The sequence below is a fragment of the Coturnix japonica genome, chromosome 3 (assembly GCF_054131305.1).
Source record: "Coturnix japonica strain WE chromosome 3, WE-NBRP24, whole genome shotgun sequence".
Classification (NCBI taxonomy): Eukaryota; Metazoa; Chordata; class Aves; order Galliformes; family Phasianidae; genus Coturnix; species Coturnix japonica.
Window position 1 is genome coordinate 64,378,932 of NC_140665.1, and position 24,557 is coordinate 64,403,488.

Sequence of the window (24,557 nt, forward strand, 5' to 3'; positions counted from 1 at the left end):
AAGGTAAGTTTGTGATCCTTTGGAAAACCCCAAACCAGCTTCAGCCCCCATCACTTTCTGCACCTCTGCCGTCCCGATTCCATTAGTGGAAAAAGCGGCTCACAGAAGAGGAAGATTTCTCTGTAGAGTCTGTTGTTTTTCAGAAGAGTGAAAAATGTGTGCTAACAATTCTGGACCACTGACAAAAGCAAAATCAATACACGCGGCCTTCATTTTATAGCCAAGTTCAGATGAATAAATAGAGATGTAGCAAGCTGTTTACTAGCGAGACGAGCTGTGCTCTGCATGCCCTTCCAAGCAGCGCGCCTCTGCTGCTGTTGTTTTCCTTACATGACTGGTTAATGAAATCAAGTCAGAAGCTGCAAAGCTCACCGGACATTTCAGCTCCCTCTGTCAGCAGCACTGGCCAAGAGCTGGGAAGCGAACACCCTCCTGTGAGACAGCTCCGGGCCTTCAAGCATGTTGCCGTTGCAGAGTTAGGGGCATTTGGGAGGAGTTTGGTTCTACAAACAGCCCAGGCTTGATTTCAGGAGGAGCTCATGCACTGAAAAAGCACATCCTTGCAAAAGACACATGGAGCACACCCCATGAACAGGCCCCAAATGCATGGGCATGAGCACACTGTGCTCACACATATCCCCTTGAAGGGAACAAAGCTGCTGTCAGAGCATCCATACGGGGCTCTTCTGTATATTTCAGGGCCTGAATCTTAGTGCAGAGTGAGATGTTTGGTCTTTTCCCCACACCTTGAATACTGCAGAAGCTGAGATATGTAGGTGCAAAAATGGAAGGGACATAGATATGGCCTCCAGGATCACCTGGAATCACTGAATGGCTTGGATTGGAAGGAACCTCAAAGCCCACCCAGTCCCACTCCCCGCCATGGGCAGGGCTGCCACCCTCAGCTCATCTGCCCAGGGCCCATCCAACCTGGCCTTGAGCGCCTCCAGGGATAGGGCACCACAGCTTCTATGGGCAGCTGTGCCAGTGCCTCGCCACCCTCCAATTTAAAAATTTCTTCCTAAAATCTAACCTGAATTTCCCCTCTTTTAGTTTAATGCCATTCCTGTTTTACTATCGCTAACAGACCGTGTCAAAAGTTGGTCTCCCTCCTGTCTGTAAGTTCCCTTCAGGTACTAGAAGGTGGCAGTGAGGTCTGCTGCAGGCTGAACAAGCTCAGCCTTTCTTCACAGGAGAGGTGCCATCACTTATGCACATTTCTCAACCCTCAGAGTGACCTTTGGGTCAGCAGTGACCAGGCAGGTAGAGGACAGAATAACCGCATGTTAAAAAAAAAAAAAAAAAAAAGAAAACAATAATAATAATAATAATAAAACAACAGCACATTTAAGTGCATTTTTTTTTCTTGAAGATTTATTTTGTTTTAATAAATCTGACATCAGTCAGGGAGAGAGAAAAGTGTTGCAAGCCCAGAAGGAAAGCGGAGCACACGGCGGGTGCTTGAGGTTCTTGCTCTCTTGAAGATGTTTCATCGCTGTCTCTTGGAGCTCTCTCCCTTGGCTCAGGAGCTGTCGGATCCCCCCCTCCCCCCCCCGCCCTTTTTTCTTTTTTTTCTTCTTCTTTTTTTTTTTTTTTTTTTTGTCTTTTTTTTGTGTGTGTGTATTTTTTTTATTTTTTTTAAAAAGCGAGCTCGCTCGCCCGGTGTGTTTTCCAAGCTTTCACAGCTCTAATAAATAAGGAGCACCTGTAAAACAGTAGCTTGACTTAAGTGAATCTGTACAAAGGAAAATATAGAAATACAGTATATACATAGTGCTCACAGTGCACCGTCGCTACAAGGCTCTGGCTCAGCTGACTCAGAAACCCCATTCATTCCCAGCACCGCCAACACCGTCAGTCCCGCTTCTGCCAACTGCTCTCACTGCCCCTCAGCAGCCTTATAGAAAAGGTGTGCTCTGAACACTGGAGAGTGAACAACTGCTTTATTCGAGTTAGTAAACAGTTACACTGTATCACAAGGTGATCTGATTTTTTTAAATTTTTTTTCTTGTTTTTTGATTTTTTTTAGTGTTTTTTTTTCTCTTATGTATTTTTTTGTTGTCGTTGTTTTGTTTTGTTTCGTTTCAGTTTGTATTTGTCAGAATGGGATACTCCACGACTCTCTTACCAATTCAGTGCCAGTATAACATGCTCTAGTGTACTTTTGGACTCTTGGCTACGACTGTACAAGTGCACACAAGTAAATTCTACCCTGTTATCCTCCACCCACTGATTGAGGATCGAATTGCACATTTCTCTTAACCATGACAGGAGAAAGCAAACAGTGAAACAGAATCATGAGGGATCTTTCTCACTTTACCCTTGTTTTCATTGGTTTGTCCATACCATTCTAATTATCATGAAAGGGCTATGCATATGGAGAGATTGTCTCACTGCCTTCCTGGATCACTGAAAACCATCAGGGTTGAAATTTCATCCGAGTCTTTCGTGACGCCCAGCAAATATTCCCCTCAGATTATTTTACACCTTGAGGGAATTTTGGTCTTTAGTTCAACACTCTTGCTCTGTTCCCAAATGGGGCGCTATTTAGGGGAATTTAAAGAGAAAGCTGAGAAGAATAAACATTTACTGAGTTCTCTTGGCATTCAGTCTCTGAAAAACCACAGTATAAACTATTCATGCTGCTTCTTACATCTGTCAAATCAAAAATTAAAAGCCATAAAAGTGTAACACTGAAAATATGGCATTAGAAAGGATAAAGGTGGCCTTTGTAAAAATAACAAGGAAAGTATATTAGCCAATAAAATATTCTACCTCTTCATTTAAAAGTGCATCGTGGGTAGGACAGAGATGACTCTGAAGCGTTGCTACTCCAGTATTACCCCTTTCCCCCATCAAAACTTGAATAGGTCCAAAACCATACAATGCAAATCACGATTCTTAGTGTAGCAGCAAAACCACAGCAGTTTTTCGAAGGAAAAAAAAAAAAAGAAAAAAAAAAAAAGAAAAAAAAAAATCCATATCACTGTCCAGTCTCAAATATCTGAACTTTGAAGTTGGGGAGGGAAAAAGTACCTACGTTGGTCCATGTGGTTTTTGAAACCAGGGTGAAAAATCCCCACAGCAAGAAACCAAGAGGAGAAAGCGTTCCTTGGAGGAGAAGAGGGGCGGTCGCGGGAATGCTGAGCACACTGTGTGGGTCCATGATGTGCTGTCTTCTGGGTCAAAGGCACCCGTGGGACTGAGGCTTCCTCGGAGGGACTTCGTGACGGGAAGCTGCGTTATTTGTTTGACTTTTAGCCAGAGGGGTGGTGAGCGGACCAGCTGGTGTCGTTCGGTGGAGCGATGTGGTTTGCTCTGCTCCCTTTCTCCATGCAAGGTACCCTGTCGGCGAGCATTCCTGCAAAGCAGACAAAGACGGCGTTAACTCCCTGAGCACCCAGACCACTATATATAGGGTAAGGGGAGACATTTGGGTTTCAGGGCGATGGGCCCAGAGCCATATGAGCAGAGTGCTGAGGACAAGAACTAGACTGAGAATTGGGATGCGTCCACTTCCTGAGTACTCTTCATAAAGTACAGGGCTGCTTTCTGTCACTTTTTGGCTTGCGGCCTTGCTCTGAGATTAACTAAGAAGTGAAGCAGTGAAAACAAATTCTACATCCTCTCTATGAAACCTCCCTCTGCACTTCAATTGTTTTGTCTGTTTTTTAACATACATCAAAGAAAATGACTGTCCATCCCTCATTAGTTGGCCTCAAATGGCTCAGCAGAGTGAGAAGTGATTTGGGAAGGAGCACATGAGGATGCTCCCTGGCTCTCAGTGCTTTCTCTGCGGAGCAGTCAGCTGGCTCTGTGCAGCCAGTTCATCTTCCCCCACTGCAGATAGGCTCCATGTAACAGCGCACAGGCTGGAGAAGCATCTTCCCCGGTGACTGGTTCCCATGACAGTCATTGTGTTTGATGAATGCATTTTTGTAGCAATCAAGTGACAGAATAAAAATCCATATCAGACACAGCATGCAAAGTTTTATAAAAAACAGATTAAGTACCGATCATTACCACTTCACAGTCAGATGTTCTACACCTTGTGCCAACACCAGCGCGCATGGCCAGCACAATGCAATCAGCTAGTTGTATCTCCCCCCAAAAACAAATGACTTCTTAGGAGAACAGCATAGGGAAGGAGAGTAGCTCCACTGAATGATGACCCAGTTCAGATGGGTAACGTGGAAAGTCCACATGTATGGATGTGGATATCATCAAGGTAGGTGAGAGCTGGGCAAATGCCATGGCAGTGCCAGCAGATGGGAATAGCCGCTCCTATTGTGCCCTAACTCCTCAGACAGCCATGACCTGGCTTTGGACATGTGTGCACTCACAGAGGGTTTTTTTTCATGTCTGCTTCCCTCTCATTCTGTGCTCCACTGAATGTTTCTGTCTCCAGATTTGCATCATATTGTTCAGGAAAAAATAGATGCTGGGTGGGGAGGGGCAAGGCAGCCATTGATGTGGGCTGGCATGGCAGAGTTTTCATCATTTAGCACAGCAGTTAATTCACCCGGACAATGAATGTTGATGTGCTAGAGGAGGCCTGGTTCATCTGGGACATGCACGGCCCTGGAGAAAAGGCATCACAATTCTTTTCTCAGGGAAACTGCTCTGAAAATAAACCACAAGTGTGCATCTAAAGTCAGCATGGGAGCAAGCTCAGCCGTGGAAACAGTCTGGAGTCATCTGTTACTTGTAATAGTTCTGTAGTTTATTCTATTTTTTTTTTTTCAACTATTCTTAAAGCTTCTTCATTAAAACCTTCCCTTTTGAATTCTTGATGATTTATCTTCCCATGAAGGGAGGCCACCATACGGCAAGAGTCAGGGGAGGTCTTCAGTACAAACGGGATAACAAGGTGGCTCCTTCTGCACCACCCCTTGATTCTGAGGGTGGTGTTTTCTTTCTGCTCTGTTCTTGCAAGCTATGGATCCTTCTTCACTTTCAGTCAGATACACAACCTGTGCTCTACCTCCCACTGGAATGTCCTCTAATCATCAGGTCTGTATTTTCCTATGCATAACAGCTGTCACCAGCAACTCAGGCTGCAGCATCTTGGATTTCCATTTTCACACCTCGAGTGTCCTTGTCCTCTTCCTGCAGAGCAGGTGCTGCCTTAGGTACTCCAACACATGCCTAGAAGAACCTCTCTATCCACCAGCCAAGGTGGGCAGATAGAGAGACCATCATATCAGCAATTTCCCCAGGACCTCTGTAAATATTTTCTTAACATAATTTTACACCATTTCAAAGAAGTTTATCTTCTTTTAACCTTTTGTAGGACAAGTGTTCAGGCAGTTCAATTAAACTGCCCTTCATTTTCACTCTGAACTAATGACAAAACCCATGTCAGCTACACTTTTCTGCCCAGCCACACAGCACCAACATTCTCTGGGCTTTCGCTCTGATTCATATTTGGGTGCATTTTGAGGTACGTAGGCAAGTCATGAAAAGCAGAAAATGCCATGACAGCTCTGGACTTCCAATCTCAGCCATCTGTGGAACACCACAGAGTATGTGGAGGGAGGTGATCCTCGCCCACTACTCTGCCCTGATGAGGCCTCATCTGGAGTAGTACACAGTTTTGGGCTCTCCAGTTCAAGAAAGACAAGGAACTTGCTTATCAATATCTAAAGGGAGGTTGTCAGGTAGATGGGGCCAGGTTCTTTCCTGTGGTGCTCTTTTCTGTGCTGTTCTTGTTCTGTCACTGTGCCCAGAGAAAGAACAAAAGGAAACAGGCACAAACTGGAACATCGTAAGTTCCATATGAACAAGAGGAAAAACTACTTTGATGTTTTACTTTGATGGTGACACAGCACTGGAATAGGCTGCTCAGATTTTCCCTGTTTTTTATGTGCCCTCCATCCCCAAGAAAACAGAAACAATATCTTTACCACCAAAGTAACTGGTCCAGCAATAACTGCTGAACTGCTTCAAATAAAACCTAATTGGCATGTTAATTGAACTTTGGAAGTTAGGGTCAGAATTCAAATCTTCAGTGACCTCATCATGTACCTTTTATTTATGCTAGCCTTTAAGCATCTCTCAATTGCAGAATTCCTGTGGTGAAGGGTATTTTTTTTTGCCTTTGGATAAGAAACTTAGAAGTGGCAGCACAAGGTGGTTCACGAAAGCTTCTAAGTATTTGGAGTGTAAGCAGGCAGCAGATCACAGTGACACAAAGTTTTGCATTTTACCATGTGGGCTCCAAATAAATAGCTGAAAATTGCTCTAACCTTAGGTTTAAATATCAGTTGACCAATGATGGGATGCAGATCTTTCCAGAGAAGCTGCAACTTGATATTTGTTTTATTCTGCACTACCCAACCCCTAAAACACCGTTTGGTTTTTGTTTTGTTTTGGTGGTTGTGTGGTTTTTTTTTTGGAGTTGTATGCTTCTATAGGAGCCAATTACATTACACAGCCTGAAAGTCCAAAAGCAGAGCTGGAAGAAGGAGCACAGCAGAGTCTGGGGATGTCCTCTCAACAAATACAGCTCAGCCTCTTTGCCGCTGGATAATTTGTTGTTGTAGGTTGGCTTGAATTTAAGACAGTAATGTTTCAGAAACACTAGGAAAAGCAAGCCAGCTGCAGAGAGGATATCGTTACAAATTGAGACACATGTTGTACAGGAACACCATTCTTTTCAAATACCAAAATTGTGTCTGGGGAAGTAAAGCTATGCAAATAAGTCAGAGACAGAACCTCATTCTGTAATGTGCCGAGAGCCTTCAGCTTTCATTAGAAGCTCCAAGAGCTAAGCGTGTACACTGCTTCAAAGGATCAAGCCCAGGCATTTAATTAACTGTAATTGTCATGGCAGAAGAGAATGTGGAATATGTGAGGGTTTTGTAAAATGCTGGAGTTTGATTCATATCTCTTACGAGATGGTCACATGTACTTCCAAACACAGTCCCTGATCCCAGGAGTGAAATGCATCTTCTTATCTAAAAAGTATGAACAAGGTAAGGTTACGGCTCAGGTAAGACTGAGCTGTAAGGCCTTGACTGGTGGAGGCATCCAGCAGCGTACTGAACTTCCCTGGTTTGCTGTAGGAAACCTAAGAATTAGACAGGAAGAGACTCAGGAGGTAATCTGGAAACATAAAAAATGCTTCAGAAAATCTTGCTTGGCATAGCCTTGATTTCCTCCTGATATCTTGCACAAACAGCTTTGCTTCTGCTTTGCTTGATTCTCCCATAGATTTCTGAACAGGAATTCTCTTTTTCTTCATCTCTGTCATTCACTGCTTGATTATGTCCAGCTCTTTTGCAACCGCCACCTTCAAAAGTGTTTTGCTCCTTCCTGACCCACATTCAGGTATTGCTCATAACACTGAGAAACAGTTTACAAGCTCCTCACAGCTCTTCAGAGTTCACCACTCAGCTCGGAAGTTGGCCATGGTTGCCTCAGGGTCAAGCTTCACAAAGGCATTTGAGCGCTTAACTCTTTATCAGATTTCAGTGGCAATGAGGCACGTGCTGTCTAACACCTTGTCCTCTGAATTGTAAAAGGTAATAGTTGGCTCTGATTATGTTTTTACAAGGATGGCTGTCTGCTTAACTCTGATCTTTGTTGTTGTACACTCCGTATTTAACCATGAGCTGTGCTTTTCTCCCCATAAATTTTATGTGCACCACTGGCTTTGGTAGTTCAACAGAATGAGAACACACTGATGGAGAGCTTGAGCTTCTCCCTACACCTATTACACACTCACAGGCAGCGGAGGGGCAGTGCTGAGCTCTGCTACGTGTGACAGTGACAAGGCCCGAGGGAATGACATGGAGCTGTGTCAGGGGAACATGGGTGGCTGAAGATGTGTCCTTGTGTTTTATTTGCCAAGAATTCTAGATACCGACTACTTTCTGCAAAAGACAAGGTGTAGCTATTTTCTAAACTGCGTTCAGGAATCAGATTTTCTATTTAAAACATATGCCCTGGGAGGTTTTATGGAAAATCAGGAGGAAAATCAGGAGAAACTAGCACTTGTTGAAAGGATTTCAAGGCATGTACACTGATCTACAGCACTGTACCACAAACATACTATTTACTGCCACCGAGATGGAAGCTATCGCTCCCACATCCCAGCAGCAAGATGTGGGAGCTGAAAGCAGCTCTGCAAGTATGTCATTTTATACTTCAATATTTTGAGAACCCTTTATTTTTTCTGTTCATTTCTTTCCTTTCTCCTCATTTTTGTTTCTCTTTTTTCCCCTTCCTTTCCTTCTCTTTCTCTTCTTTCTTTCTTTCTTTCTTTCTTTCTTTCTTTCTTTCTTTCTTTCTTTCTTTCTTTCTTTCTTTCTTTCTTTCTTTCTTTCTTTCTTTCTTTCTTTCTTTCTTTCTTTCTTTCTTTCTTTCTTTCTTTCTTTCTTTCTTTCTTTCTTTCTTTCTTTCTTTCTTTCTTTCTTTCTTTCTTTCTTTCTTTCTTTCTTTCTTTCCCTCCCTCCCTCCCTCCCTCCCTCCCTCCCTCCTTCCTTCCTTCCTTCCTTCCTTCCTTCCTTCCTTCCTTCCTTCCTTCCTTCCTTCCTTCCTTCCTTCCTTCCTTCCTTCCTTCCTTCCTTCCTTCCTTCCTTCCTTCCTTCCTTCCTTCCTTCCTTCCTTCCTTCCTTCCTTCCTTCCTTCCTTCCTTCCTTCCTTCCTTCCTTCCTTCCTTCCTTCCTTCCTTCCTTCCTTCCTTCCTTCCTTCCTTCCTTCCTTCCTTCCTTCCTTCCTTCCTTCCTTCCTTCCTTCCTTCCTTCCTTCCTTCCTTCCTTCCTTCCTTCCCCCCTCCCTCCCTCCCTCCCTCCCTCCCTCCCTCCCTCTCTTTTTCTCTTTCTCTTTCTCTTTCTCTTTCTCTTTCTCTTTCTCTTTCTCTTTCTCTTTCTCTCTCTCTCTCTCTCTCTCTCCCTCTCTCCCTCTCTCTCTGTCCCTCCTTCCCTCCCTCCCTCCCTCCCTCCCTCCCTTCTTCCCTCCCTTCCTCCCTTTCTCCCTTTCTTTAGAGAAACCCTTTTTTCTGACTCCATATACCTGAAAAGCTACTCAGGCCATTTTTAAATGTAAGATCACACTGCTTGAGCCAGGCAGCTCTCAAGGGCAAAACATCACTTTCAACCAAATGTGTTTAAGGATATGTGGTGTTAACAGTCTCTCCTCTCACCCTTAGAGTAAATGGAAATATTCTGTAGGCTCATAAGAAGACAGATGAAGGAAAAATTCTGAACCATAAGAGTAGGTGTTAAGTGTATTAGTTCAATTACTTAGCTGATTTAAATTAATTTAACACCAGTAAAACTATATCCAGTTAAAATTAGCTAAGGCTCCGGCCCATAATAGCTTGTCAACAAAGTTGACTGGCATAAAAATGTGTACAACTATACAAAATCTGTTTTGAAGCAGACCTTTAAGGTCAAATTCTAGCCTGGTCAGAGCAATAAGAGCAGGGTATGATGCTGGTAGATAGATGCTACAATGATGGGTTAGCTATAAAAATTCTTAGGACAGAAAGGGAGGTTAATAGTTATGGCTCTTGCCTCAGGAATTTTGACCAGAGAAGGAAATCTTGTGCTGGACCATTATGGGCATGGGAATTCACAATGGAATATATATTACTTCTAGCCTAAACTGGAGTATTCTGCTCATTGTATACTTTTATGACTACTATGTAAGGATGACCTCAATATATCGACTAGACAGCGGAAGTTTGGGCTTATAACTCATCAGATGCTGACCCCAAGACATATGAGTTGGTTCAGTAGGTGGCCACACTCCTACTATCCCCATTACTTCTGGGAGAAATTCTGTTTATACAAGCAGAAAAGCTCCTTCCTTTCTTTACCCCTCTGCCCCCAACTTAAGACAAGTAACAAACATACACACACATGCACATACACAGAAGTTAGATGTGAGTTTAGCCTGCGCTGTTTCATTTTCCATTCAATCTACCAGTACTATTCTGTTAAAATCGAGCAGTCTTTGGACTTTTCAGTTCAGTTTTCCTTAGGAAACCATATCCTACACCAGAACTGTGGGGTTAAGGCTGAACCCTCCTGCACATAGAGAATGCAGGCAGGCAACACTAATTTAAAACTATTTTTGCTCGAACTCAAGAAAACTGAACTGAACAGTCTTCCTTGCTTCAGTGCTCTATCATAGTAGGACTCTGGCACTGGGACATCTTTTACCACCTCTTTGAATTGCATCAAACTAGAACAGCTTGACAGTTCACATCCTGATTCAGAGACTAAACTTTAACATCAAGGATTATGTTGCTGATTAGCACTTTCAATAATCAAGTAATTGGTACGTTAAATAATCTGGAGTTTGGCAACTTGCCTGAAAAGGTCACGCTTACATTGATTCCTTTATAGAGAGTCCACGTTGCCATTACTTGAATTCAATCTGTCTGTCCAGAACTGTAGCGTAAAAATATTTGGCTAATTTCCTTCATTTCATACAATTTGATGGGAAATAAAATCCAGGAAAAGCTGCACACTATGGCAATGTGTTCAGGCGAGGGGATCAAGAGAGAAAAAGACAACTCTCTGGACATTTTCTTCTCTCAGGTCAATGTGACCAGTGCAATGAAAAACGCTGAGGGCCCCAGTCAGCACAATTAGTAGTGCAGAACCTAATCTTTTTGGGTTTTTATTAGAGTTTTTGTCAGGCTGGGAGGCTCTGGTGTTTGATATTCCCCACAACCATGTTGCTGATAGAGCAGGCTTTTCTCTCCACCCTTCTCAAGGCCTGGGCAGAGAAACCATGAGAGTGGTGGAGGTCCAAGCTGTGGCATAAGCTTGAAGCGATCACTGTCACTGGGCTTGAAGCCCAACATTTGTCCCCCACTGTGTGGACACAGAAGCTCTGAGTCCTGCACAGCCCTTGCAGACAGGCTTCTTGAAGGCCAGAAATACGTAATACAGAAAAATAGGTCCCACACCCCCCCTGGACTCATTATTACCAGAGCTAGTGAAAGGAGGGCTCTGCATGAAACTGAAGAGTCCTCACCTCAAATCAATCATCGGGCCTACACAAATCACTTGTGCGTGCCTTGAGAGACTCAAAACCCACCCGCATTTCACTGAGGTACCCACTGGAATGAGATGGTTATCAAACTGTTTATTTCTGCAGCGCATTTGGGGTATCTTCTTTCCCTTGAAACACACAAAGATCCTGGTTTCATGTGTCTGCATAGAGGCTACTTTTCTTTTTTTGTGAAGAAAGGAGGGACGAGCACAGCTTGACTAATAGCCACTGCTGTGCTATGCCAAGCTGTTGCATGAAGCAGCAGTGGCATGACAGACAACTAGGCTGGGCTTTGTCTCCCTTCAATTCCAGTGAGTATGGGGATGTCGAGGTCTGCGCCAGTCACCCTCAGTTTCCTCCACAGCAGAGAGAAATAGGTGCTCCTAGGGCACAATTCATCTCAGCTGTCTGCACTGTGGATTCAGGATGAGCTCAACTGTCTCTTTGAAGCGCCTCTTTCTCTAGTCTGGCTTAAAAGAGAGTTCAGACAATGAGATCAGCTGTGTCTTCATTACTGATGTCTACACAGGGTCAGATTGGGTTTGCCTGGCTAACCAAGAACCTTCCTGTAAGGTAGTCCTTACACTGAGACAAAGGACTGTGTAAAACTGGGTGAATGGGAAAATGGTTATTCCTGAGGATAACCGAAGTGCTAGCTATTGACATTTAGAGAATATAAACAGCTGAGAACAATAACCGAGTGGAAAAGCATCTCTTTTTTCAGTGCAGACTGTACCATTTGCCCAATCCCTCTGTCAAACACCATCCTCGATGTCATGCATTATCATGTCAACAGGTAAGAGTACACAGCTCAGTGAAGCCAGAACTCTCCCTGAGTTTAAAGGCTTTGAATGACACTAAAGCCCCTCCCACTGCTGAGACCTCAGAGAAGTGGTATTAATGCAGCCTGAGTGGTCCAGGCAAGCTATGCACACATGGAAGTCAGTGCATGCTAAGAAACAGCCTGTAAGAATACAGCATCAGCACACAAGTCACAAGTCTTTTAGCACTGGACTGAAATAAAGCACAGTGATGGAGAGGTGGATTGAGGTGGGAGGAGTTGTGTTAACCACACTTGTCTTAAAACTAAATAAAAGGGATTCAGTCAAACAGTGGGCTTCTCATTTGATCCAGTCTCCACCCCTCAGTAAAAGCATATGTACATTTATGCAGAAACAAATTTTCAAGCTCCAAAGGCGGGACACTGTGCTATACAAAAAAGATCTTGCTGCTTAAATAACCAAATAATAGAATATACAGACATACAGTCCATCCAAATCAGGGAGAGTAACAAATACAAGGGAGTCCTGGCTACACTGTGGTTTCTTTGATGGTGCGATTAGCCCGCACTGGTGGAGCAGGGAGATACTGCAATGTCTCCGTTTCCACAACAGGCACTATCTACAGCTGTAGATGCCAAGCTGCTCAAGGTAATGTTCATACTGCACTGCTGCAGTCACTATTTGTGCTACCAGGGACACAGATTTACTGGAGGCTACAGAATATTCCATGGATTATAACGAAATCTGGCATCTCCCCAAGCCACATCCAGCAAAACATCAGTATTTTGCTGCTGAACAGATTTCTACTAACACCCACCATTTTCCCTTTTCCTGAAAGAAATTCTCCATGCTTGTGAATCTAAACAAATGCAATTACATTTGTTTCTTGCTTACAAGTCTGAAGCAATAGTCACGTATTAAGCTAACAGCTTTATAAAGGTGCTGTTTTATCAGAGGGATCGGTAAGTTGGGAATAAGTAGTGAAGAGTGGGGGAGGATTCTGCCTCTCTTGCAGAAACCTTGGCCAAGCCACCTGTTGGTGGACTTACCCAAACTGCTGCCTCATTTTGCAGCTCTCCCATTGACCACACACCCATAGCAACTGCAGGGCTGATGGAAATCTCAACTGCCAAAGACAAGTGCCTCAGCTAAGAGAGGAAAGCCCCGTGGCAAGACCCACAGCTGCATGCTACCTATTGAGTGCCCCTTAAGCTAAGCCACAGTGAGCAGGTGCAACAGCAGGTAGTCCCCAAGTGCCAGCACCCGAGGAAGGAGGGCTCAGCAAGAGAGACTCAGCCCTGGAGAGCATCCTGGCTGGAAGTGAGAATACGGTCTGGAGGCAGGCCAAAACAAGATGGCTGGAGATGACCATTTGGTAAGTCAACTGGATCCAAGCTAACTGTAAGCAGCTGGGTAATCCTGCTGTATGCCATGCTGCAGGGCAATTTCAATCATCATCATGAAGGCTTGAGTTGCTGGGTAACTCAGCTGGAATAAGTAAGCAGATTAATGGCCCAGACCTAAGCCATATCCTAGGCAGAAAACCACAGAATTTGACATACACAACACACAGCCAGCACCATCACAAAATGTTCTGTGAGCAAAAGTGTAATGAGGCTACTGACGGATGGAGTACTGACAAGAACAAATGCAGTGCAACACAAAGAACAATATTAAAACATAAATACCAATACTTTTCTTAAAGTGCTGATAAATTGGAATCTGTGTCTTTCTGTTTTAGAAAGGCCACAGCCACATTTGACCTCACACCTGCAAATAACCGTTCCACTCACACAGAAGGCAGTAGTGATGACACAAACCTTTACTTATTCTGATTTCGAATTCGGAGACACCTCCTTTTCAATGGTGGCTCCAGATCCTCTGGCCCTGTGCTGAGGATTGGCGTTGACATAATACACGGTGCGATAGCAGTCTTTTCTGCTGGTTTTGGCACAGGTTGGATCACGCAACCTGTCTTGGGCAGCATCCGCAAAGCATACGCATGGTCCTCGTCTGCCGGGTTATTGAGGTTGGGGTCCTGCTTGTCTCCTCCAGCAAGGGGCTCTTCCCCAGCCTTCTTGCCAGTGTCTCCCTCCAGGTGGCAGTTGGATGCGCAGTTATTCTCCTTCACAGACTCCAGCTCGCTCACCGCCAGCTCCTCTGGGGGCTGCAGCTTTTTCGGATCCTGGGGTGGCTCTGGGTTCTTGGAACCCTCTGTGCTCTTTGTGCCATTCACAATGACATTGCACACGGCTGCTCCAGCTTCCAGTCCCGGTGTGCCGGAGGCCAAGGAAACAGGGCAGCAGTGGGCTGCGTCACCACATGGTAATGTCTTTGAGTCAATGGGGCTGCAATTGTCCCTGCAGTCACTGCAGTTCCTTTTGTCTGAGCTACCAAAAGCCAAATTTACAACACTGTTAGGCTCACGCTCGACTTTCACTTGGGCATGTAGAGCCCTGTGGATAACATTGTGCAGCCTAGACCGGTGGCCTACCGTTAGGTCTATCACACCATCCTGCGGACCCTGTAGCACACTGGGGAAACCAAATTTACTGTTCACAGGACTACTAGGTCTGACAGTCAAGTCAACAACTTCATTTTTACTGTGCTCCTGAAGCACTTGAGCTTGATTTAGGGACTGGCCTGAGCAGCTCGGAGAAGAGTCGGAGGGTTTGGACGATCCTTGCTTTGACTCTCGAGGGGACGAAGAGCTATTGGGTGGCTTTGCTCCAGGTGTCTCGCTGGAGTTACTCGGAATGAAATTTTCACCGTTGCTGGAGAAACCGCTGGGGGGTTTGGAATCGTTGATGTGAGGGATAGGGATGGGGATGGGAATGGGGACGGGCAAAGGGACAATGACAGGATATGGCACTAGTAGAGTTGGGGGTGGCACCAGCGGGGCAAGGGATGGCAGCCCAAAGTTCATCATCTGTGGCATAGGCATAGGACCATTTGGCATCATGCTGACGGGGGGAAAGGGAAGACTGGGCAAAGGGGCTCCAGGAGGAGGGGGTGGCAGCAAGCCTGGAGGGTTCCCAGGCATGGTCGGTGTCGTGGGGGGGTGGATGTGAGGGGAAAGCATTGGCCTGTGCATGGGGCTGGAGGTGGGACCCATATTTCTGGGGCCACCTGGTGGTGGACCGATTCCAGGGATCATCGGATTTGACAGAGGGCTGTTAGGATTTGAAGCATGGTGAGGCGGCCCACGAATAAATGGCGGACGGATTTGCTGCATAATTTGCTGTTCCATGAATATGGGCAGCGGAACTGGCCCACGGTTTGTCATCACCATGGGAGGACTGCGAGGTGGGACACCAATTGGAGGCACAATGCTAGCAGGTGGCTGGACAGAAACCGGCGGAATATTTGGATTCTCACTGATGGGAATAGGTTTGGGAACTGGCGTGGGGATTTTAGTGACAGAGCAGTTGGCAGTGTCAGACGGAGAGGCAGTGGTAGAGGCTGATGGTCCAGGACCTTGAATTTGGCCAGCTGCAGACGCTGGGGATGGGGCTTTTCTCCGAGCATCTGCTAGCGGTATATTCCAAGAATCTGGAGTCAGCAGCTGTACTCCAGTGCCTTCTGCTTTATTTTCGACTGGAGGATGTAATGTACTGCACAGTCCAGCTGGAAGATTGGCCTGTGTCTCTTTGTAGAAAATGTCCATTTTGTACTGATTGAGACATTTTGCACTGCAGAACTGAAGCCTTCTTTCCCCGTCCCCAAAATCCAGATACTCTTTTGTGTGTCTTATGTGCTTACACCAGTCACATACCTACAACACAGTAATAAAATCAAATCAGGTAAGAAAAGCAATCTTCTCCTCATAGTGTTATTTTAAAAGTCATTTTTCAGTTGCTTTCTAAATGCATTATTTTTATAGCATTAAAAAAAAAAAGTTACGTTTGTGAAAACTAACATTTTTTCACCCAAAATATTGGAGAATGGAATACTGCTTCCTTTACTGGCTATTACGGTCTCAATTCTGTCTTATACAGTACGTCACATATTTTATAGCCATGCCACAGCGAAGATTCCTCAGCTGGCATAAACTGTTATAACACACATATGTATACATAAAAAAGCCCCATATGAACATGGCTGTGATTACTCGTCAGTGGTAAACTAAACACACTGTTACCATCTCCAATGCAATACTAGATGGTAAATATAACAAGAGGGAAAGGACACTGAAAGCCACTGGAAATGAATGTAAACCATTGCCACTACATCATAAACTGTAATATTTTATACTTTATTAATGGTATTAAATAGTAAGGTGGAAAGGGTGTGGTATTTTAAAGTGGCATCACAAAGCAAGAGCATCATTCATCCCCTGCCCATTATTTCAGACAGTAACTTGGAAATAGTCAGGAAATCTGTGGGACATTCAAGTTAGTCCTAACTCACGATGTTTCTGAGCTCTTTGCCCCCTTTTGCATAGTGGTCACTTTGGCTAAACCTTCTTGGCGATAAGGCCACAGTAAAAAGTTTGTACTGTGGGCTTTTTCTTTTCTTTCTTTTAAATTCACCTCCTTTCCATTTAATCCCTTTCCGTGTTACTACTGGTGTGGTAAAGCTATAGCCAATTTTTTTTCTAAAGTGAGGCTGCAGAACTAATGAAGCTGTGAAAGGTTTTCTCAGTTGCAAACCATCAGGCACCAAAGTTCAAAAAATAGTCATTCCAGGCTTCAGAATCCATTACTTCAGAGAAATTATTGTGATTTCATTAACACATTAATTTTGCAACACCAACAGCTCTCACAGATGGTGAAGACATGATCTACAATTCAAATATGACTCTTGTTTGCACAAATGCCTTTCCTTCATATGGCATTTTAAACAAGAATTAATATGAGTAATCTTGCCATAGCTATAAACAGATAAACAGATGTCAGAATTTTCAGTGCCTCACTTTTTTGACAGAATTTTACACACACAGTTAAAAAAAAAAAAGCCTCCTTGTCATTTACATTAGCTCTCAAAATACTCCACCGGCAGAGATCCGCGGTGCTTCCTATCCGCACACTGAGCCTATGACCATGTCAGAATACACTGGGGTATCATTTGCTCTGCCTTTTCCAAACAGGCAGTTTGAGCCCGCTTTGAATGACTGCACCCTTTGTATGAAAACAAACAAAAAAAAAAAGGAATATGATTGTGAAAAGTCTGCATTAAAAGGATAATTAATTTTAATAACGACTGGCCATATAAACAATTCAAAACAACATATGTCGGGCATCTGATTACCCATCTCATTTAACTCTCAGCTTTCTTGTAATATAAACAGTGGTGACATTTTTGAGTTTTCAGTAATATATCTTATATATATATACGTACATATATACACACATGCACACACACCCCCAGCACACTATCAGACCGCCGATTTTGGCTCTGCAACATTTGGGTTTCCCGGTCTAGTTGCTGTTTGATTCCTTCCCTGCCTCCACACCCCATTCACACCCACACTCCTTTTCTCTAGCAGGAAGATTTTATCCCAGGTTTTAAATCAAACTGAATAATTGCTGGAGGAACAGCTATGAAGTCACTGCTGAAGCAAAGCAATTCCGGGCCCAGGTTGGGCACAAGGATGAGGCACAATGGGAGATAAACCCCAGGGCATCTAATTCCATGGTGCTTCTGCAGCCTTCCTGTGGGCATGTTCCCCCCATGATGACCCACACAAGGAAGAATGTCCCTCTGTGTGTTACAAATGAGGCTTTACGTGGCTTTGCAAGGCGCCATCTCTCCCTCGGCTCCAGCACTGGGGCTTTGCAACCCCTTGCTGCAAACACGTGGCCATGGGCACTGAACCATCTCGGGTATTTGGCACTGGATGGACTGTGCCACCCGCTTGGCAAATCAACACCACCCCATCCCAGGTGGATGGAAACACCTTGTAATTGACCTCCTGAATTTTTTTGGCTTGCCACAGCCATCCGAGCTGACAAAAGAGGAATCTGTGAGTCTATGCTGTGAGTTAATAAAGTGCTGTTTGCCTCGGTGATGCTGATGGATTTACCTTAAAGCCATTTTTGATGCAAAACTCACTCCTACAGTAAAAAACTCTATCTATCTATTTTGCACGTATGGAATCAGGACATAAAGCACTCTGCAGCCAAGGCTTCACCTTCCCTCAGGAAAAAGAAAGGAAACCAATTCTCAACTTGTACAGCTGGTGCCAAAGAAGCACCTGAGAAATACAAGGGAAGATACAGCCCTCTTACCACCCCAGGAAGAGCCTTCATTGGTGCCTTCAATTAAACAGTCCAAAAGAAGAATACAGCAAAATCAAAACCAAACCCAAACCACTTGTGACATTTCTCCTAATCATTTAATTTTATTAGTCAGCAGTTGATCAGTTCACTGAAATACTCTCCTGTTTTATTGCTGCATTGATTTGTTTATCCCGAGTGGACCCCTATGTCACTTGCAGCTAAACAAATATTTTCTCTTCTTGGGTAAAACATTTAGAAATCCTGCTTAGAAATTCTCTACTGATTTTTCCTGTTTTCAGTAATTCACCAAGGTACAAGAAAATCTGAAGTCTGCCTGCCTCCCTCATGCATTGATCACAGACCATTCTGTGTATTTTATCACTAGATTCAATCAATGAAAGCCACAGAAATTAAAGGCAACAACTGTGTTCCTCTGAACACCCTGGATGGACCAAATATCTCATAATTATCTCCTTGATTTTATGCAGCATCCCAAAGCGCTGAAGTTAACATCAGTGAGAGATGTGTATCTGCCACATCTATGTGTTTCATCACTGTGTTTCTATTTATCTATATAGGCAGTCACTCTACGTGGCTTATTTAAGACACTCGTATAAGATGTGCATGCTGTATGCAGGTGACAGGACACCTTAGAATAGCACACTAAAATGCAGAAAAACAGTCCCTACGATGAGGAGGAAATGACTGGTGGAGAAAAAAATGTCACTTAAGAATTAATGAATCGAGTCTGTCTTACAGGATTGATCATTTAAGATGAGGTCAATGAATTTATGATACAAATGGCTGTATCACTGGAGGTAATAAAATGGAGCAATATCATTCATTTTACATCTAACTAATGACATGCTCAGAGTAATTACAGACTTCTTCTAAAAGCCTACGCTGATTAGTTCAGATGTGATAGGTGAAACATATATCTTTCAGTTCAATACAATAACATTTTATCTATAAAATACACAGCAAATGTCTTATTTTTTTTAAGTGCTCGCATCCCATATAGAGCATCATCTGTCTTTGTAAGCGTTCAGATCCTCTCTACTCACCTATTCTTTTTGCTTCCTTTTTCTGCCTTACCTTTCCTGTCCACTGTATAATGGCAAGGGAAGCTAAGCTGGTGTAAAGGGGCTGTGAGTGTGGAGCCATTTGGCAATGCTCCCCTACAGCAGGGTTAACCAGGAGAGTTTATGGCGGGGGGGGGGTCACAGCTATCGGGTCTGACCCAGTGCCCAGGAAAACTATGGAAACACCTCTCTTTATTGCACTCAGCTGGCTTTGGGGTTATGCTTAACACCTGGGGCCAGTGAGAGCTTGGTCACTGGCCACCATGGGAATGGACATGTGGATAAGAGATTTCCAGAAGAACCGCAGAAGTTAACATACGAGATCCAAGGGAAGAAAATACACGCTGAAATTATGAATTTCAGACCTTTTCTAATACAGATAAAGTGACCATTTTGTACATTCCTATGCAAAAAGTGAAATCCTCAGCACTGTGACTGACAAGGGATATAGAGCACTGAAGATATCAGTAAGTAAGGATCTGGGCTCGCAAGGTGCTAACAGATCCCCTACACATCTCTTCTCCCTTGGGGAATGCTCACAGCATCACTGGGCAAGCGCACTGCACACCGCGAATGTCAGAGCACAAAACCTGAATGACAGAAAGATCGGTAATGAGATAAGGGTCTATCTCATTCAGCTGTAACACAACAACCCTTGAGAAGATTAAATTTACCTAACTGGGGCATGTCCAACGCTAAACAACAGAATGAACATTTCCTTTAGTACATTTAATGTATTTATATTTTAGTGGCGGGTTGCCAGTGTGCTACTTATGAGCTCAATGACTTGATATCATTCATCCGCTTTCCTGTGAAACACAGGGCAATCTACACCACAGCACTACTCAGAAGACACCACATCAGCAGAAACATGACTCGGTCCCGATACGGGAACACCAAGAAAGCCAGGCCTGAGCGATCATGTGTCATTCGGATTCCTCTCACACAAAGACGGGAATAAAAGCCATTCCTGTTGGCATTTGTATCTTTCATTTGATAGAGGTGTCCGACACAGAGCTTGGACTTGGCCATGAGGTGACACTGCAGGCACAACACGGACATCCTGCAGCCTGAAAAGAGCTGTGCCTGGGCCTTCAAGCATGGGATAATTAATGCTTTTACCAGCTGTCAAACACAGGCACCAAGTTCATCCATTAGTGCCATCTACCAACAACCTCTGAATGATAATCTAGTAGCAGACAATATTTTATTAAGAAATATGTTTGTTAAAACATATTTTCAGCTGGGGCTCAGAGTTTTGAAGTCTGCCGAAGACTAGGGGAAGCAGCAATCCATATACTACTATTACTATGAAGTAGTTTGAAATGCACATTGAGGTTTCTAGCAAACACCCAAATTAGTCATACCAGTACTTACACACCTCAGCTTCACTTCCCAGTTCCCTCAGCCTTTCTTCACAGCATAGGTGCTGAGAAAGAATAACACCTCCCAGATACCCCAGCCAGTCCTCCCACCCAGCTTTCTGGACAACATTTCTCCCTGTTGCCTTCCAACCTTCCCTCATTTCTTTACCACCAATGCTTGTCCTCAGAGCAATCCACCCAAAAGGCAATAGTAATAGCTAAGCAAATCTCCTTGCAGATCTCCTCTGTGATGATAAGCCCTGTGCACAGCCCCATCTCTGCAGCCTGTTGCATGACCAAGTCTCAATAAAGTTTTGGGTCAAGAGCCCCATCTCAAGCACTGATGTATTCAACACTTGTGAGCAGGATGAATCTTTGGCATCAGCAGCCTGTAGGTCTGCCTCAACACTTCATCCTTCACCCTGGGGGCTTGCCCGTAGAATGATTCTCACCGAGCACCACCAGGCCAGGATAGCAACCTCAGCAATTAGTGCTCCAACACATGTCTGTGTGTTTGACGTCAGGATGTCTCTGGTGCAGGGTCCCCAGTAGTGATGCAGGCTGTCCAAAGAGGCACAGGCATTCCAGAGCATCTACTTTCAAGACAACTGTAGCCAAGGCCATGCCTTAGCCACCATTACTGGGAATTAATGCTCTCTCACTACCAAATCTCATATACTAGGCAGAAGCCAGCATAGTGGCTCTGAGCAGTCATCCAGGCTTGATCACCATTTTCAATGTGCTTATTGCACAACGTTCAGCATGTTTATCGTGGCAGGGTTTTCCTGCCCAAGATGGCTCGTAATTTTTCATAATGATTGTTCCACTTGAATGGAATGATTATTATATATATAAAAAAAACCCAATCATTCCAGCTGAAACCTGCTGCGAAGGAACCCCGAGGCAGGCTCTGACACACTCTGAATGTGGTTATAATACAGCTCGTAGCAATGCTAGGTGTGAATGAAAACAGACTTTTACAATGTTTGCAGCTTTGTGCAAAAAAAAAACCAAAAAACAGATCTACAAAACAAAACACTGCAGCTGCCTCTGACTTAAAACCATCCTGTTGGAATTGGAAGTTTTTCTTTCAGTCCTCCTGCTTAAAAGAGAACAAAGCTTCCCTCCTTGCTTGCTTTTCCTTTTGACCATGTAACCCTCCCAGTCTCCTTTTCCTCCTGAAAACCTTGACCGCGGTTTTCTGAAGAGCGAACACAAACTTGGTGTCATTTAAATGCAAGACCCACTGCCTCCATTTTTCATTCTAATTATGCAAAAGTCTAAGCTACATGAAGCAGAAGGGGAAAATAGAGCTATTTGGTAATTAATGGCTGATGATAAATTGATTTCATTTTTGAATCATTGCAGTTGTCATCTGTGGTATTTAAAACACAGACTTTTCAAAGCACCCGTGTTCCTTTGTTTTGAGGGCTTTTTCACTCTTCCAGCCAAAAGCAGCGAATGTAAGCTACGCTAATGCCCAATGGAAATCCAGGTTGGCTCTTGTTTCATCATAGTGGCTACATATTTGATTTTGTGTATAAACAGCTGAGCTCTGTGTTTTCAACTTCAGGCTGAGGCTTTGAAACCACAGCAAGAACGCTGGATCTGAAACCACTGGTGAAGCCCACAGTACGGTGGGCGCAACTAAGGGAAAATGAATGTAGTGGGAAGCAGGATTTGCCAAGAGGGAAGTTCTTCTCCCCAGAAACCTTCCCGTCTGAAATAACACAGAATGGGACAATAATAGCATTTAAACCTTGAAATCCACGATGTGGGGTTTTTACTCATGTTCCATCCAGATTGCTGTCTCACTACTGGCTAAGGACATATCCTCAGCAGTGACAGAAGCCCTAAATAAAATTAATATGCTGTAGAAGATGAAAGGAAGGTGAGAGTAGGAGAGACAGGGCTGTAGCAAGCAGCTCCATTCAGTCTATGTGGGCACTGGTCAGCCTGAGTTCTAACAACTCATTTCTAGGCCAAGACTTCCCATGATGTGCATTCCTCAGCTTCCCCTGAAGTGATGAACATGTAAACTGAGTAGCCAGAAACAACTCAGTTGCGTAGGTGGAGCTGGGAGTCTCAGTGAACCACAGTAATGTGCCTTTCTCCGGACAGGTGGTTTTTCCCTTTTGCCATCCTTAAGCTGATAGTGCCACAGTGAGAGCTCTGCTTCCTCCTAAAGGTGACACTAAAAAGTCAAGCTGTAAACTGGTGGAAAATGAGGAAATCGCAGTCTGTGTGCTTCCCAGAACTGCCTGCATGGAGCCCCAACAGCCACAGAAAGAGAGGAATTAAGAGCCATTAACACTGTAAATGGTTACTTCAAATTGTTTTGAGAATTACTGATGCTGTTAAGCACAGGAAAACTTAAAAGGAAAAGAGAAAAAGGGGCACTTTATTAACCTCGAATAGCATCTCCCTTTTAGCCCTTAATAACTCCCTTATAACTGAGTGACCAAAACCTTAACGCTCACTCTCCCACATCTGCAGATAACTTAAGAAGCCAGATGAAGACTTACATTCTCTAATTAATTCACTTCCTTGTTCAGTATCTGAATAAACAACATCACCCTATTTTTCTGACCAAAACTTTATTCTGGTCATATAGCAAAGCAACACTGTGAGATGGGAAATAACCCATGTGGCTCATCTGTCTAGAATTTATATCTAGTAATATCTTACATGTATTTTTTCTCCAATATATTTTCTTTTTAATATTCAAGAGAATATAAAAATAACAATAAACTCCCTTCCATTATGTATCCAGTGGCTCATAAGACAGTTGACAGGACTATAAATGTAATAATGAGGAGGTTTGAGGGGCAGGTTAATGTTTTTTTCCTAACACATGATGCTTTTAGCCTAAGGCATTGCTGGAGGCCAATACCACTTCACCTGGACCAAAATCACCAGTGAACACCCATTAAAATCACTCAGACTTAAATGTAATATTACCGGGTCTAGAAAATATTGCTGTAATCCAGATTTGAAATGTCATTAGCCCATAGAATAGCAAGCAGGAATGCAATCTGAAGCCCCAAGAAATCTTTATTTACCTGTAATGAAGAGTTCTAAGTCCAATTCCTCCTCTCACCTATGGCATTTTATAGTGGAATAACTCTCACAGATTTGCATGTTGTTTCTTCTGATTTATGCTTGTGTAAGGAAGAGGCTTATGAATAAAATCTCTGTGTGCTTTGGACTATATATATGTATGCATATATATATATTTATACACGGACTACATATATATATTTTCCCACCTATCTATCTAGGTCAGGGATCCTCAGACTTTATTATTATATGTTAATCTGCATCATGCAATAACGTTTCTAGACTAGGAGCCCTTGTGCCATGTGCTATATAATGCACATCACCACAGACACAGAGTCACACCAGCTGCTTGGTTTCAGAGCAAGACCAAGATGTGCCTCATTTCTTGCAGATAGAGCAGGAGAGTAGAACTCATTTTCCCATTTCCTGTAGAGCCAGGGGTGGGAAGAAGACAAAGTCAAGAGAGGAGAGGAAAGGAGAGGAGAGGAGAGGAGAGGAGAGGAGAGGAGAGGAGAGGAGAGGAGAGGAGAGGAGAGGAGAGGAGAGGAGAGGAGAGGAGAGGAGAGGAGAGGAGAGGAGAGGAGAGGAGAGGAGAGGAGAGGAGAGGAGAGGAGAGGAGAGGAGAGGAGAGGAGAGGAGAGGAGAGGAGAGGAGAGGAGAGGAGAAATGAAAAGAGAAAAACCCACATCTGTTGCTGGTAGAAAGGATTAATTATGGCCACTAGATATCTTAAACCACTGTTTTCCAGGATTTTAGTCCTAAAAATAATAAACAAGGAGTGATGAAACTCTGAAACTGCAGCCCACAGCCAAACATATGGAGAACTAATGTACATGAAAACTTCCCTGTGTTCTGCTAATGCCCCCTTTGTTTTACTGAGAACATTCCTGCCATGAAATTAGGCCTCCTGCAAGGGGCACTCCCAGCTTGCTGCTGGCCCAGGCTGAGGGAGCTGCCTCCTGCCATGCCGTTGTCAGGCCTGAAGCATCTGCTAGTGTTTAAGCAATGGCAAATGCCCCTTCTTCCTCAGTCATT

At 43.9% G+C, this 24,557-nt stretch overlaps 1 protein-coding gene across 2 annotated transcripts in view; it reads right to left on the bottom strand.

Annotated features, from left to right (window-relative positions):
- Positions 1–1,356: 1,356 nt before the first annotated feature.
- The window catches only part of SOBP (sine oculis binding protein homolog), a 99,474-nt gene continuing 76,273 nt past the window's right edge, over positions 1,357–24,557 (bottom strand). For both annotated transcript variants that reach the window (XM_015858744.3, XM_015858745.3), the window contains 2 exons: positions 13,616–15,570; positions 1,357–3,361 (listed from right to left, as the gene is read on the bottom strand). In XM_015858744.3, coding sequence (XP_015714230.1) covers positions 13,618–15,570 — 1,953 coding nt within the window. In that variant the 3' untranslated portion in view covers positions 1,357–3,361; positions 13,616–13,617. The remainder of the gene's footprint in view (positions 3,362–13,615; positions 15,571–24,557) is intronic.